Source organism: Heterodontus francisci, chromosome 27 (assembly GCF_036365525.1).
Source record: "Heterodontus francisci isolate sHetFra1 chromosome 27, sHetFra1.hap1, whole genome shotgun sequence".
NCBI classification, from domain to species: domain Eukaryota; kingdom Metazoa; phylum Chordata; class Chondrichthyes; order Heterodontiformes; family Heterodontidae; genus Heterodontus; species Heterodontus francisci.
The window spans coordinates 29,185,681-29,202,014 of NC_090397.1; the positions used below are offsets into that span (position 1 = coordinate 29,185,681).

Here is a 16,334-nt window from a genome sequence, read left to right on the forward strand (position 1 = left end):
GGAATTTGAAGCCAAGTTTGAGAGAAAATCCACATTCAGGTCTTTACCAAAGCTTACAAGATAAGGTCGGGGGATGGGGTTTGAACTAACAAACAGAGACCGTTTAAACAAACAGTTGACTTGACGTTTGGGCTGTAATGCACCCACTGTTAGAATCGGTGGAACTTAAACAGCAGAAGAGAGGATTTAGGGGAAGAAAGAGTAATGGATGGCAGCAGATGACCAGGGATAGACGTGCCATGGTGAGGGAGTCGACTGCCCCGGAGCCATCAAACAACAGCAAAGGATATGAAAGATAGCAGCAGAAGAGACAAATTGGAATCAATAGGCAAGATTGACATAGGGCAAATCTCAAGGGATCAACTTTTAGAGGGAACAAGGATTGAGATCTTCCACGTTGCTATTAACTCATCTGTTTGAAACAAAAGATTCCAAATGTTAAAAATGGAAGCTAGATATTTAATAACACATCCACTGCATATTTTATACGCTTCTGATTCTTTGTATCATATGAAGCCTGTTCTTCCAGTTAAGCAGAATGCAAAATGAGAGCTCAGTATTTTACTAACGTTCTGATAAAATATTTATGGACTGACTGAAATATGATGAGAAACATATTTAAGATTTCATAATTACCTCTTTAGGTCACCTGATTGACCCAATTAAGAAAGTTGAGACTCCCAAGAGTATGTTGTAAAATTAAGACTTGATATGGGGTGTGCTGTGAGGTGTTTGTTAGGGTCCCTTAAAAAGATTTAAACATGAATTGACATTTTAATATAGTTGCCCTGTTAGTACAACTGTGCTTCTGCTGAAGATCCTGGACACTTTGGAATGTTCAAGGTTTCATTAGTGCTAAAGAGACAAGTAAGATAATCAACATTATTTCTTTCTTCAAAGAGAGTTAGACAACAGATAGGAAACCAAGTGTGAATGAATCACAGTTGATTGGTACTACTAGTTAGTTTGCCAAGCATGTGTTTTTGCATGAGCCGTCAAAAGCCAGAGTATTAGCATTGTTCAGAAAAAAAAATGGTATATTGAGATTTTGGGGAAGAATATAAAGAAACTTATTTTTGAGTATTACTGAAAATAGAGACGTTGTCAAAGCTTTTCGTCTTGCACTCATCAGGACAATCCACAAGAATACCAATGTAAGAGAAAACAACTTAACACTGTATGAGAAGAGAGTGCTGATTGGCAAGTGAACTCTGGTTGCGGAGTTGCCGTGGAGAATGCACCAGTTAACGGTGACTGACAGTTAACTGCTAAGCTTTGTTTGAAATTTAAACCAGGCAGCTCGACTCTGGTCAAGGCATTGCCCTGAGAAATGAGCCAGCGAATGGCTGTCACTTATATTGTTCAGCTGAAACAGCCACAATGTTTTTACATTTTCTTTCTGTCTGCCAAGAACAGGGCCCTATGTATTAATATATGTAGCTTCCAGTACGTGCAAATGCGCCACACTGCGAGCCCTACTGACTATCTTAAATTGGTTGTCAGCGTAATTCTTAGCACACTAAGGATTATTTAGCAAATGTTGTCCAATTGCAGAATCACATCTAATGTTGGACACTCTGTTTTGAGTTTTGCAAGCACGGGCAGGTTGGGTACGGCCTGTACCTTGCCCATTGCGAACAGCGGAAGGGACACATTGTTTTATGCAATCTGTCAGTCTTTGGGGCATTCGGCCTATATACCTAGCATCACACTGGCATTGAAATTCATATATCACATTACTCATTTGTGTGATAGGCAGAACGTCTTTTATGGCTTGACGGCAGCATCCTGTTAGTGGCAAACACCACACGTTGCTATTGCATAGTAGCAGTGTGAAAGAGCTAGCTTCACCTGTTGCTCATATTTTTGGGATACAATCTTATTTTTATTCAAGGGCATGAAGACTTAAAACCTGTCTCTTTTAAATAAAAAAAAATGCATTTTTAAAATATTCCCAAACATAAAATAAATGTACATGCTCATATTAGGTCAAATACTGAAAAAAGAGACACCTAAACCCAGGAATTGCAAATCCGATAGCTGTCATTGGTAGTGATAAATGAAACACATACTGTTATAGGATGCTTTCAGTATTCAGTTGAAGGGTGAGAAGGCATGAAGGAACAGTCAGAATAGATCTAGAAGCAATGTGTTATACTCAAAACCACAGGAAGTAAGAAACATAGAAAACATAGAAAATAGGAGCAGGAGTAGGCCCTTCGAGCCTTCATGCCTGATCATCCAACTCAGCCTGTTCCCGCTTTCGCCCCATAACCTTTGATCCCTTTAGACTCGGGTTATATCTATCTCCCTCTTGAAAATATACAATGTTTTGGCCTCAACTGCTTTCTGTGGTGGCAAATTCCACAGGCTCGCCACTCTGGGTGAAGAAATTTCTCCTCATCTCAGTCCTGAAAGGTTTACCCCATATCCTTAGACTATGACCCCTGGTACTGGACTCCCCCACCATCAGGAACATCCTTTCTGCACCTACCCTGTCAAGTCCTGTTAGAATTTTATAGGTTTCTATGAGATCCACCCCCCCCCCCCTCACTATTCTGAACTCCAGCGAATATAATCCTAACCGACTCAATCTGTCCTCGTATGTCAGTCCCACCATCCCAGGAATCAGTCTGGTAAACCTTCGCTGCACTCCCTCTATAGCGAGAACGTCCTTCCTCAGATAAAGAGACCAAAACTGCACACAATATTCCAGGTGTGGCCTCACCAAGGCTCTGTATAATTGCAGCAAGACATCCCTGCTCCTGTACTCAAATCCTCTCGCTATGAAGGCCAACATACCATTTGCCCTGTTTACCGCCTGTTGCACCTGCATGCTTACCTTCATGTCCGAGAACATCCAGGTCTCGCTGCATATTCCCCTCTCTCAGTATATAGCCATTCAGATAATCTGCCTTCCTGTTTTTGCTACCAAAGTGGATAACCTCACATTTATCCACATTATACTGCATCTGCCATGCATTAGCCCACTCACTCGACTTGTCCAAATCACCCTGAAGCGCCTCTGCATCCTCCTCACAACTCACCCTCCCACCCAGTTTTGTGTCATCTGCAAATTTGGAAATATTACATTTAGTTCCCTCATCTAAACCATTAATATATATTGTGAATAGCTGGTGTCCTAGCACCGATCCCTGTGGTACCCCACTAGTCACTGCCTGCCATTTGGAAAAAGACCCATTTATTCCTACTCTTTGTTTCCTGTCTGCCAACCAATTTTCCAAGTTGGATGGAATCGCCAAATCCAGTCTGAGGAATAGTAGCTCATTTTATATTATCGGCAAGGCCTTTAATGTGTTGTTAAAATTATTCCAATTAAACGAGTTGCCCAGTGCCCCTCACCTGTTGAATCCTGCAAAAGTTCAACTTACACAACGTAAAAGAATGCAGTGATAAATTGAGATTGTTGACAAATCCAATAAAATAGTATTATTTCTTCTGGGTAAGGTACCACACTAATTATTGTATTGCATATTAGTAAACCATGAAGTCCTGGGAGCGCACTTGGAATGATCCCCTAACAACTGGCCAATAATCTCTTTTCATTTACACAATTTCATTTCTAATATTCTTTTCATAACTTGGTTGTTTCTGCTGACATTGCGGGGAAACCACATTAGACAGCAAAGAAAGCACTTGGTCACCTTTCACTTAGAAGAATATGATTATATTACACCATTTAATGGATTTCAGTCGTGGTTGATTTTTATATGAAATGGCTTTTTGCAGGTGGTGAGAGCAATTTCTTAATTTGTTAAATTAAGGTAATTATGAGTAGGATTTAACACTCCCTCTGGCTTTTCCAGATGTTGGAATAATGCTGAAAAGCTGTTTCATTGGGAAGAATGAAATATCTCCCAACATTTCTCCTTTCATGTGGTCAGAAAAAGTTAACATGCATCAGTATGAGCAAACCTAATGATGAATAACTTGCCAAAGAGTCTGCCATTAGGAAACAAATCATTTAAGATTCACAGCAATGTTGGTTCCATACTGCAGGCTGTTTTTTTAAAAAAAAACTTCACTCAGCTGAATGTGAAATTCCTTTCCACCTGTGTGTCAGCATTAATGCATCAATTTGCAGCTCGGTATCTGACAGCCACCATGATGGGAAATTGCACAACAGAAATAACCCCAGGTGTGAGTTTCTAGAAATAATCGCTATTTTTCTGAGTTTGCATGGATTCAGTTTGGCATGTATTTGATGAACTACTTATGCTATTCGGACATACAGAACAGTTTCCTTCTAAAAGCATGACTTTATCATCTTGGGATAAATGATTTTTAGATTGAAGGGGCCCATCCTTATAAAATGTCAATGTTGATGCAGTTCAGTAAGGTCTGACTAACCTGTGGCATAAGTTATGCTGCACTTATTTCGTGCACCAAAGTGATTGTGTATTTTGAAAAATACTTCATGGGAGAGAAATGTATTAAAGCTGTCATTATTGATTTTGACAGAGTGTTAGATATGTACAATAAAATTCCCTTTGTTCGAAGCCACAGTGAATGTAATCCAAAGCAGTGTCAGCCATATTTATGTTGCTGCATTTTTCTTGAACATGTTAGTCCCATGTGGTTTCTTTTCTATACATTGCAATGAAAATCAGAACAGCACAAGTACTTTAAACCAAATAATTTAAAATACCAATGGCTAGCAAGGATCTAACTTAATTCTTCTACTTGGCTGAGCAGTATCTTAGCATTCATTGTTGATTAGGTCATGCTATTATATTTAAAGCAATGAAACATTTATATTTAAATAATATGTTGACAGTATTAATCTTGGTTTACAAATGTGTGCATTGCTCCATTTTGGCGACACCTGTAAAAAAAAATTTGTGTCAAATCCATGGTATTTGCAACTTTACATTGGAAATGTCTTTTTCTTGTAATTGAGTGTGATTTTTGCAATACATTTCACTGTTATCTTTTGGAATAATTTTACAGCTTTTGCTTCTAGACTCCACATCAAGTATTCCCTGGTCAGGTTTTATATGACTAGCTGAAGCTAAAGCTGTCTTTATAGTCTACGCCAACATTATGCCTTAGCCTCAACCTTGGGACTACTCGTGTCCCACACCTGCCTCAGCAAGTTGGTAATGAGACTGGCAAACATTATTGAGATTTGGAATCTTGCTGAAATTGACTTCTCACATTTCTATCAGTCTAGAATCAAAAACAAACTCCAGCAGTTCAAGGAAAGTGTGCTTACTCACTCTGGCATTGTAACGACCTCAGTGAGACCGTTAACTTTAAAATACAAGACATGAACAGCCCCAGACCGATTTAAAGAATTACATGACAAGATTTCACATTTTGAGACTTTTATTATAACAACTAAACTAAAAGAAATCCCCATTAATTAAATAGAACCTTGTAAGTAGCTGATACCCCCAAATTACAAAGAAAGGTATTTTCTTTGCTTATTAGAACACTTGAAAACCTCACATCTTATATATACGTTACACAGTCCTCTTTGATGGTGAGATCATTGCGGCTAAAAGTCCCAAACTCTTAACAGTTGCAATGGGTTGGACTTCCCAGACCTTTCTCAAAATCAGTGTCCTCTTTGCTCACTTCTCCAAGCACTTTCCACCTGGACGTCTGCGAATAAGGCGATCCTGTTGGTCTTTTCTTCTCCGCAAACTTTACCTTTTAAAACTGGATCAAATCTTTGCAGCATTTCACTCTATCAGTCTTCTCTGAGAGCAGGTGTTCCCTCTGTCTCTCCCATGAGGTTATCATTGCTGGCCGTCTTCCTTACAGCCCACTTGGAGCCTGCAACCGCTGGTCTCCTTTCCTACCGCCTGTCTGCCTTCAGAAAATCTGTTCAATTTATCTGGAATCAAAAGTCAATAGCCGATTGTCCTTTGCCAATATGCAAAGTCCACATGTCCGGTTTCAGTAGAGCCACCCGGGCTTTCCATTGTTTCCAGGTGTTACCAGCTGCCATGCACATTTGTGTTCTCCGAATCACTGACTCCTAGTTTACAATCTAAAAGTCTGAGAGGGTGAAACCCATTATTCTTCAGGTGATGTACCCCTGCAGTCTTTTTTCAAACAAGTCTTTGTGTTTGGGCCTTTGTTGTCCTGGTAACCAAGATTTCTGTCTTGTCCTTAAGCAGAGTTAGTGTGAGGTCACCTGACTTCTTTGACTCCATCTTAAATTTTTAAAAATCATACTTTTAAAAACATAATCATGTTACAAAGTCCAGCATTCATAGCAGGCATCCAGACTCTAAAATGAGGAAGGATGATCAAATACCAAAGGGCACTGTAAGACAAATGAGTGGAATGAGTTGGGATCATAATCTGATATCGGGCCTATACATGCAGCTTTGGAATCTGATGCAGGCATGATGTGCATTAAGAACTTAAAGCAAACTAGGTCTGGTATGTCCCAGACTGTCATTATGTCCTGCTTACATTTTGATGTCTGAAATAGTAGTTGAAAGCAGATTCAGCAGGAATATAAATGCAATATATACATACATTCCACAAAGGCTTGCATCAATCTCCTGTTGCATTGTACACAGCAAGTCGGAGAATATGGTCATTTTCTTATCGTTCTCTGATGTCTTCCTTTCTGTCCCCAGAGACAAGCATGTAATCTAAGCTGACATTTCAGTGCAAATCTGAAGGAGGCTGCACTGTTGGAAATGCCATCTTTTAGATAAGATGTTAATCCAAGGCCCCATCTCCACACTCAGGTGAATGTAAAAGATCTCCTGGTACTGTTCTCCCGGTGACCGAGAACCATAGAACTGTAAAACAAATTACAGCACAGAAGGAGGCCATTCAGCCTGTAGTGTCCATGCCGACCGAAAAAACTAGCCGCCCAATCTAATTCCACCTTCCATCACCTGGTCCATAGCCTTGCCGGTTACAGCACTTCAGGTGCAAGCCTGAACTTTAAAAGAATTGAGGGTTTCTGCCTCCACCATTACTGGCAGTGAATTCCAGACACCCACCACTCTCTGGGTGAAAAGGTTTCTCCTCTAATCCTTCTACCAATCACCTTAAATCTGTGCTCTCTGGTAATTGACCTCTCCGCTAGGGGAAGCAGGTCCTTCCTGTTTATCTAGACGCCTCATAATTTTGTTCACCTCAATTAAGACACCCCTCAGCCTCCTTCTAAGGAAAACTATCTTTCCTCATAGCTGCAACTTTTAAGCCCTGGCAACATTCTTATAAATCTCCTCTGCACTCTCTCCAGAGCAACTATGTCCTTCCTGTAATGTGGCGACCAGAACTGTACGCAATACTCCAACTGTGGCTGAGCGACCGTTTTATACAGTTCCAGCATTACATCCTTGCTTTAGTATTCTGTACCTCGGACAATAAAGGAAAGCATTCCATATGCCTTCTTCACCACTTTATCTACCTGTCCTGCCACCTTTAGGGACCTGTGGACATGCACTCCAAGGTCTCTCACTTCTTCTACCCCTTTCAATATCCTCCCGTTTATTGTGTATTCCCTTGCATTATTTGTCCTCCCCCAGTGCATTACTTCACTGCTCTCTGGATTGCATTCCATTTGCCACTTTTCCGCCCACTCAACCAAACCATTGATATTCTGGAGTCTACAGCTATCCTCTTCACTATCATCTACATGACCAATTTGTGTGTCATCAGCAAATTTCCCAGTCATGCCTCCCACATTTATGTCCAAATTGTTGATATATACCACAAACAGCAGGGGACCCAACACTGAGCCCTGTGGAACGCCACTGGAAACCGCTTTCCATTCACAAAAATATCTGTCGACTACTGCCCTTTGCTTCCTGTCACTGAGCCAATTTTGGATCCAACCTGCCACATTCCCATGGGCTTTCATTTTACTGACCAGTCTGCCATGCAGGATCTTGTCAAATGCCTTACTAAAATTCATGTAGACTGCATCCACTGCATGACCCTCATCAATCCTCCTTGTTATTTCCTCAAAGAATTCAATTAAGTTAGTAAGACATGACTTTCCCTTAACAAATCCATGCTGACTATCCCTGATTAATCCATGCCTTTATAAGTGGAGGTTTATCCTGTTTCTCAGAATAGATTCTAATAATTTACCCACCACCGAGGTCAGACTGACTAGCTGATAATTATTTGGCCTCTCCCTCAAACCCTTTTTAAACAATGGTATAACGTTCACAGACCTCCAATCCTCTGGCACCTCGCCCGTATCCAGTGAGGATTTGAAGATGATCCTCAGCACTTCTGCTATTTCCTCCCTGGCTTCCATTAACAACAATATTTAATTTATTATTTAATATTTATTTAACAATATGTATCCCTCAACTGACATCATTAAGATAGACTATCTGATGATTATCTCAGTGCTGTTGTGGGCCCTTGCTGTGCACAAATTGGCTGCTGTGTTTCCTACGTTATAATGTGACTACATTTCAAAAATTACTTTCTTATCTGAGAAGTATTTGGGGGAATTCTGATGTAAATTCTTTCTATTTTGGAGTCCTGGGAAGGGTTTGTGTGAAGTGCAGCTCATTTGTAATCTTAAATAATTGTGTAGGTGTGAAACATCAAAAAATATTCTGTCTTTAAGCCTAATTATGATCCTGTAATAATATGCATTTAAACCAGACTCAAATTTGTTATTGATACAAGTGATAACAATTAAAACATTTGACAGATTTAGAGTGGTGGATATCCATTACTGCACATGGGTCTATTGTATCACCTGGGCGCAGCGCATAACAGGAAATCAGATAGGGTAATTAAAGGCCTGCTCAGGTCAGGAAAAAAAACCCGACCCAAACCCAACAGAACCACATCAGACCCGAGTCCTTACATTTTTTCCCCCGCCTGGCCCAACCCGACCCAACCACCAGAATGTTCACTTTACCTACCTTCAGATTCCGATTCCATTTTTCACTTTCTCAGTTTGTGCAGATGAGCAACAAAAACTGTAATTGGACTTGAAAGGTTGTTTAAAAAGTACTGTATGTGTGTAGACTAGAGTCCTTACCGTGCTCATTTTATATTTTTTATATAAATACAGTCTATTTTATGATAATCACTCAGGACCTTCCTGGTCGCTGCATCTCAGCTGCTCACTGGATAAACTTGCAACAAGTATTTCAACCTGTAAAGCAGGAGTCTGGGTAATGTATAATATTTTCTGAGCCTTCGGGCAATTGCTGTGTTTATTTTAAGCAATACAGATACTGGTACAGTGTGGCACAACCTGTCTGGGCATAACTCCATGGGTTTCTGTTTAACTCGTGACCAATCACTGACTTCGTGGCTCCAATCTTCATCTTTTTAAACAACCTTTGAAGTCCAATTAATACTGTGTGTGTCCGACCCGACCTGAGCCCAATAGCCGGACCCGGAAGAGCGACCTGACCCGAACCCGAACCCGACACGTTAATAATAATAAATAATTATTATTATTTATTGAATACAACAGCTCTGCCTTCTTGGTTAATCTCAACACTGGCTTCCTGCCTACTAACTATATCACTGTTTCCCCCTTTCTCATGAAACATCCATGCTTCGCTCTTGCACGGATTCTGTTTTTGTTTCTGAAGCGAACAGATCCAATTACCTTAATTTTTTTTGCATAACTTAGATTCCTGAAACCTGGCATCATCATTATCTACCCACACCACACTTGCAAGGACAAAAATATTGTTGCTGAGGTATTGCAGTCCAATGATGAAAGTGGTACTCCAGATCAGTCTGATCAGTGCCAACATCACTTCCTTTGATTTGTACTTTAATACTTACCCAGCTCAGCAGGCATTGCACAAGACCAACATCTTACTAGTTTAAAAAAGTAGCATTGTAGTTTACCAGAACCAATTACAGCTAATAGAAAAATAAAGGTAAGTTTACTCTTTTTTTAAAGAAAAAAAGAATCTAGCATAGTCTCCTATAGTGGTTAAATGCAAGTTTAAAAGGAAAAGCTTAAAAATATATATTTGCAAACAGCTTAGCCATCCTGAGTTTTTTTTGTCAGTTTGTATGCATGTCCTGTAATTTATTGAAATGTGCCAACAATGACCTTTATCCTTTTCTAAATTTTAGAGAAAATAATCACTTAGAAAATTTGGCATTTTTCCCAGAAGCAAATGGAGATCCTGAACATTTGTCTGTGTGGTGCATTATTCAATAACGGCCTGTTGCATGTCCGAACTTTCATGAGAAATGGAGCCATTATTTAAGTGCTTTAGAGCTCTCAGTGGAAGTTTTCAGCTCAGATTTTAAAATGATGCACAAGAAGAAATAATATGTTGAACTTACATTTGTATATTTTATTTCACAATGTATATAAATGCTTTCACGATGTTAATGTCATACCTCAAAAGACATTTGGGGATGCTTACAATACTTAGTTTAATAAAATGTGAGATATTAACAATAATGAACAATGGTACAGGAATGTTTTGATTTCATATATCTGTTGCAAGACTGAATTTATTGAAGAAAGGATTTGAAAGGACTATTGTCAAAGGGCAAATGATTTTGTAATTTTTATATCATTTACTGTCATTAAATTTGGCATGCAGTTAAAAGTATGTTTTATTAAAAAAGTAGATCCTATTAAATATTCAGATGAGCTCAGGAAAATTGGCATAAATGCTCTTTGTATGAACTACCTTTAATTCACACCTACAGCATCTTTCAGAGTTCAAGCTGGCTTAACATATTATTATACTCTTGAGAATCTTACAGCTCAGTGATGTACCTGTGCTTTTAGCCTACAGCTACAAATAAAACCGAAATTGGCCAATTCAGATTGGAGCAAGCTGCAAATGAAACCAGGCCCTGTCAGCAAAGAGTCATTGGTGCTGAGCATTTACATTCCAGGACACACTGCACAAAGTGATAGATCATGAGTTCTTCCACTCCTTGTTAGCAGTTGATTTCTTTTCCCCCCATTGCCATTTGCTTTGGACTCGCACTGCCTTGGAACTGTCAGGCAGGTGGATAGATGAGACCATCCTGCACTCTGGGGTGTTGGTCGTTCACCTTAGTTTCTCGATAACAAAGGGAGAGGCAATAGGTTCAAATGGGACACGAAAAGCTCCTACTTTGTATGTGCTACTAAATAGAAATAGTATTTGGTCATAGAAGTGAATGATAAAAGCTGATGTTACTTTATTTCTTTTACAGTGGTGGGATACAAATACTGGTGAATCTCTGCAGACGTTCTATACTAATGGGACAAACTTGAAGTCCATACATGTTTCATCTGACTTCAAGACTTATGTAACTATTGATAATATTGGAATACTCTACATCTTGAAAATGATAAACTAAAACTCCTAAGTCTAAAGAAACAAAACAAAAGCTTTTTTGGTGCTGCTGGAAGGGATTGTATCTATTGCACTTAAAAATGCTTTCTTTGAACTTACAGACAAAGCAAGATATGGAATGAGAGCCATTTATGTATTCTAATGTTTCCATACAAAGCAAATTGCTACTGAGCCATTGGAATTTGTTTGAGGTATCAGCTATATGGGAAGAGTGCCATAAAGGCACCACATGCGAGAACAGTATGTGATGCTTTCTGTTATTCACACCCTCTGGGTTCTATGACTGCACTGCTGGTGTTTTATTGCTTTGAGACTCTGTGGCAGTGTGCATTAAAGATTTGGAGCACAGTAAGCAGTTTACAGAGATTTGGAATACATGATCAGTTTACAAAGACTTAGAGTACCTGAGCAGTTTGCAATATGTGCTTGGTGCTGTTCAAAAAGAAAGGCCTCTAACTTCTCTGCTGCCCATGGTTGCAGCTATTCATCTGATGATAAAAGATGTTCTGTTAAATATCTGAAATCTTTCAAAAATTCTTTAGAAACAGTGTTCAGAGAGTGTTATATATCACACCTGAATTGGATGCCTACAGTTCATGAAATCAGTATTTAATTCATAGAATGTTCAGTTCAGATTTGTAATTCATCTATTTCAATTGTCTGTTTCTACTGATTTTATTTTCATACTTAATGCAATTAAAATTTTCATGACTTTAAAATATGTATGCTGTCTATATTTGTATGAAGAATATAGTTAGGCACAAAAATTTTTATTGAGCTTTAATATTTCTTTGGAATAACATTGACCTTCAAAATACCTGCCAGGAGGGTTTCTTAGTTATGCACCATCTTTGTGCACTAATATGTTGAACATTACTGATAGGATGAGACTTCCCAAATCAGTTGTTGAGGTATCAGGTATTTAGGTCCAAAGATCAGATTTTCAGGAGCTAGGGAGGAAGTTAAACAGTAGGACCGCTATGGTAGTAATCTCTGGATTACTCACAGTGCTACGCACTGGCGAGAGTAGAAATAAGGAGATAGGGAGGATCAATGCATGGCTTCAAGCATGGTGCAGGAAGGTTGGCTACAGTTTCTTGGGGCATTGGGGGACCAGTCCTGGGGCAGAAGGCACCTATTTAAAAGGGATGGGTTGCACCTCAACAGGACTGGGGCCAGCGTCATCGCGGGAAGATTTGCTAGTGTGGTTGGGGAGGGTTTAAACTAAATTGGCAGGGGGATGGGCACCAACATATAGATGTTGAAAAGAGGAATAAGGTGCATGATGTGAGTGTGTCGGACAGGACTAGAGAAGGGAGTAATACCATATTAGATAGGAGCGGACTGAGAACGACTGTGAGGAATGCAAAGACAGGATTACAATGTATGCATGTAAATGCACAAAGTGTGGTGAATAAGGTTGGTGAGCTGCAAGCACAAATAACAGGATGGGAAAATGATGTAGCGGCAATAATAAAAACTTGGCTTAAAAATAGTGAGGACTGTGCACTTTATATACATAGAAACACTGAAAATACGAGCAGGAGTAGGCCATTCGGCCCTTCGAGCCTGCTCCACCATTCATTATGATCGTTGCTGATCATCCAACTCAGTAGCCTGTTCCCACTTTGGCCCCATACCCTTAGATCCCTTTAGACCCAAGAGCTATATCTAACTCCTTCTTGAAAACATACAATGTTTTGGCCTCAACTGCTTTCTGTGGTAGTGAATTCCACAGGCTCACCATTCTCTTGGTGAAGAAGTTTCTCCATGTCCGTCCTGAAAGGTTTGCCCCATATCCTTAGACTATGACCCCTGGTTCTGGGCTCCCCCACCATCGGGAACATCCTTTCTGCATCTACCCTGTCAAGTCCTGTTAGAATTTTATAGGTTTCTATGAGATTCCCCCCTCACTCTTCTGAACTCCAACAAATATAATCCTAACTGACTCAGTCTCCTCATACGTCAGTCCCGCCATCCCAGGAATCAGTCTGGTAAACCTTCTCTGCACTCCCTCAATAGCAAGAACAGCCTTCCTCAGATAAGGAGACCAAAACTGCACACAATATTCCAGGTATGGCCTCACCAAGGCCCTGTATAATTGCAGCAAGACATCCCTGCTCCTGTACTCCTGGACATTTGCAACAATCTTCAGCCAGACTCGGAGGGCGGAGTTCCAGAGCGGTAAGTTACCTCGGGTGGGGGGAAAGAAAGCTGAAAAAGTGACGTCACAGGAAAGCTGTGACCTGATTGGCTGGTAGGGACTTTGTACCGAATTTGAAAATAAAACTGATAAAAATTGATTAAAACACGAACTAATTAATAAGTAGAGTAACTAAACCAGAGGGAGGAGATTACTGTATTTAGTTAGCATTTAGTATTTATTGTAGAAATCTAGCACTAGGGACCACATAGTTAAGTGTATCATAATTTAGTAAGGATTTAATAAGTATTTTATATTAATTAACTAACTAGTGCTAGAAATGACAGTTAGAGGGGTGAAGTGCTTCACCTGTGAGATGTGGGAGGTCCGTGACGCTTCCAGCGTTCCAGGCGACTACATCTGCAGGAAGTGTACCCAGTTGCAGCTCCTCACAGACGGCATGGATCGGTTGGAGCGGCAACTGGATGCACTTAGGAGCATGCAGGTGGCGGAAAGAGTTATAGACAGGAGTTTTAGAGAAGTGGTTATACCCAAGGTGCAGGCAGATAGATGGGTGACCGCTAGAAGGGGCAGGCAGTCAGTGCAGGAATCCCCTGTGGCTATCCCCCTCTCTAACAAGTATACCGTTTTGGATACTGTTGGGGGGGATGGCCTATCAGGGGAAAACAGCAGCAGCCAGAACCGTGACACCACGGCTGGCACTGTTGTTCAGGGAGGGACAAAGCGCAGAAGAGCAATAGTTAAAGGGGACTCTATAGTCAGGGGCACAGATAGGCGCTTCTGTGGACGTGAAAGAGACTCCAGGATGAAGGATGTCTCTGAACGGACAGGGGGCATTCTGAAGGGGGAGGGTGAACAGCCAGAGGTTGTGGTACACATCGGTACCAATGACATAGGCAGGAAGAGTGATGAGGTCCTGCAGGGGGAGTTTAGGGAGTTAGGTAGTAAGTTAAAAAACAGGATCTGTAGGGTTGTAATCTCTGGATTATTCCCTGTGCCACGTGCCACATGCCAGTGAGGCTAGAAATAGGAAGATAGTGCAGCTAAACACGTGGCTGAGCAGCTGGTGTAGAAGGGAGGGTTTCAGATATCTGGACCACTGGGCTCTCTTCAGGGACAGATGGGACCTGTACAAGAAGGACGGGTTGCATCTAAACTGGAGGGGCACTAATATCCTGGCTACAAGGTTTGCTAGCGTCACTTGGGAGGGTTTAAACTAGTGTGGCAAGGGGGTGGGAACCAGAGCAGTAGGACAGCTAGTGAAATAAATGAGGAGGACATAGTAAATAAGGCCAGTAGGACTAAGAGGAAGAGCAAGCAGTGAGATGTTGCTGAGCACAGCGGGACTGGTGGTCAGAAGTGCATTTGTTTCAATACGAGAAGTATAACAGGTAAGGCAGATGAACTTAGAGCTTGGATTAGTACTTGGAAATATGATGTTGCTATTACAGAGACTTGGTTGAGGGAAGGGCAGGATTGGCAGCGAAATGTTCCAGGCTTTAGAAGCTTCAGGCGGGATAGAGGGGGATGTAAAAGGGGTGGGGGAGTTGCATTACTGGTTAAGGAGAATATCACAGCTGTACTGCGGGAGGACACCTCAGAGGGGTCATGCAGCGAGGCAATATGGGTGGAGCTCAGGAATAGGAAGGGTGCAGTCACGGTGTTGGGGGTTTACTACATGCCTCCCAACAGCCAGCGGGAGGTAGAGGAGCAGATATGTAGACAGATTTTGGAAAGATGGAAAGGTAACAGGGTTGTGGTGGTGGGTAATTTTAACTTCCCCTATATTGACTGGGACTCACTTAGTGCTAGGGCTTGGATGGGGCAGAATTTGTGAGGAGCATCCAGGAGGGCTTCTTGAAACAGTATGTAGATCGTCCAACTAGGGATGGGGCCATTCTGGACCTGGTAATGGGGAATGTGCCCAGCCAGGTGGTCGAAGTTTCAGTGGGGGAGCATTTCGGGAGCAGTGACCATAATTCCGTAAGTTTTAAGGTACTTGTGGATAAGGATAAGAGTAGTCCTCGGGTGAAGGTGCTAAATTGGGGGAAGGCTAATTATAACAATATTAGGCAGGCACTGAAGAATTTAGATTGGGGGCAGCTGTTTGAGGGTAAATCAACATCTGACATGTGGGAGTCTTTCAAACGTCAGCTGATTAGAATCCAGGACCAGCATGTTCCTGTGAGGAAGAAAGACAAGTTTGGCAAGTTTCGGGAAGCTTGGATAACACGGGATATTGTGAGCCAAGTCAAAGCCTTTGACCTCGTCAGCAGACGTGGTCTCTTCAGACAACTAGAAAAGATTGGATGTCCACCAAAGCTACTAAGTATCATCACCTCATTCCATGACAATATGAAAGGCACAATTCAACATGGCAGCTCCTCATCAGACCCCTTTCCTATCCTGAGTGGCGTGAAACAGGGCTGTGTTCTCGCACCCACACTTTTTGGGATTTTCTTCTCCCTGCTGCTTTCACATGCGTTCAAGTCTTCTGAAGAAGGAATTTTCCTCCACTCAAGATCAGGGGGCAGGTTGTTCAACCTTGCCCGTCTAAGAGCGAAGTCCAAAGTACGGAAAGTCCTCATCAGGGAACTCCTCTTTGCTGACGATGCTGCTTTAACATCTCACACTGAAGAGTGTCTGCAGAGTCTCATCGACAGGTTTGCGGCTGCCTGCAATGAATTTGGCCTAACCATCAGCCTCAAGAAAACGAACATCATGGGGCAGGATGTCAGAAATGCTCCATCCATCAATATTGGCGACCACGCTCTGGAAGTGGTTCAAGAGTTCATCTACCTAGGCTCAACTATCACCAGTAACCTGTCTCTAGATGCAGAAATCAACAAGCGCATGGGAAAGGC

General features: G+C 41.3%; 1 protein-coding gene across 5 annotated transcripts in view; it reads left to right on the forward strand.

Annotated features, from left to right (window-relative positions):
* apaf1 (apoptotic peptidase activating factor 1) overlaps window positions 1-16,334 on the forward strand; it is a 334,569-nt gene that overhangs the window by 192,230 nt on the left and 126,005 nt on the right. For 2 of the 5 annotated variants that reach the window (XM_068059047.1, XM_068059048.1), the window contains exon 28: window positions 11,164-11,259. In XM_068059047.1, coding sequence (XP_067915148.1) covers window positions 11,164-11,259 — 96 coding nt within the window. Of the gene's footprint in view, window positions 1-11,163; window positions 12,026-16,334 lie in introns of those variants that run through there. The other 3 variants (XM_068059045.1, XM_068059050.1, XM_068059049.1) reach the window with 2 other exon arrangements.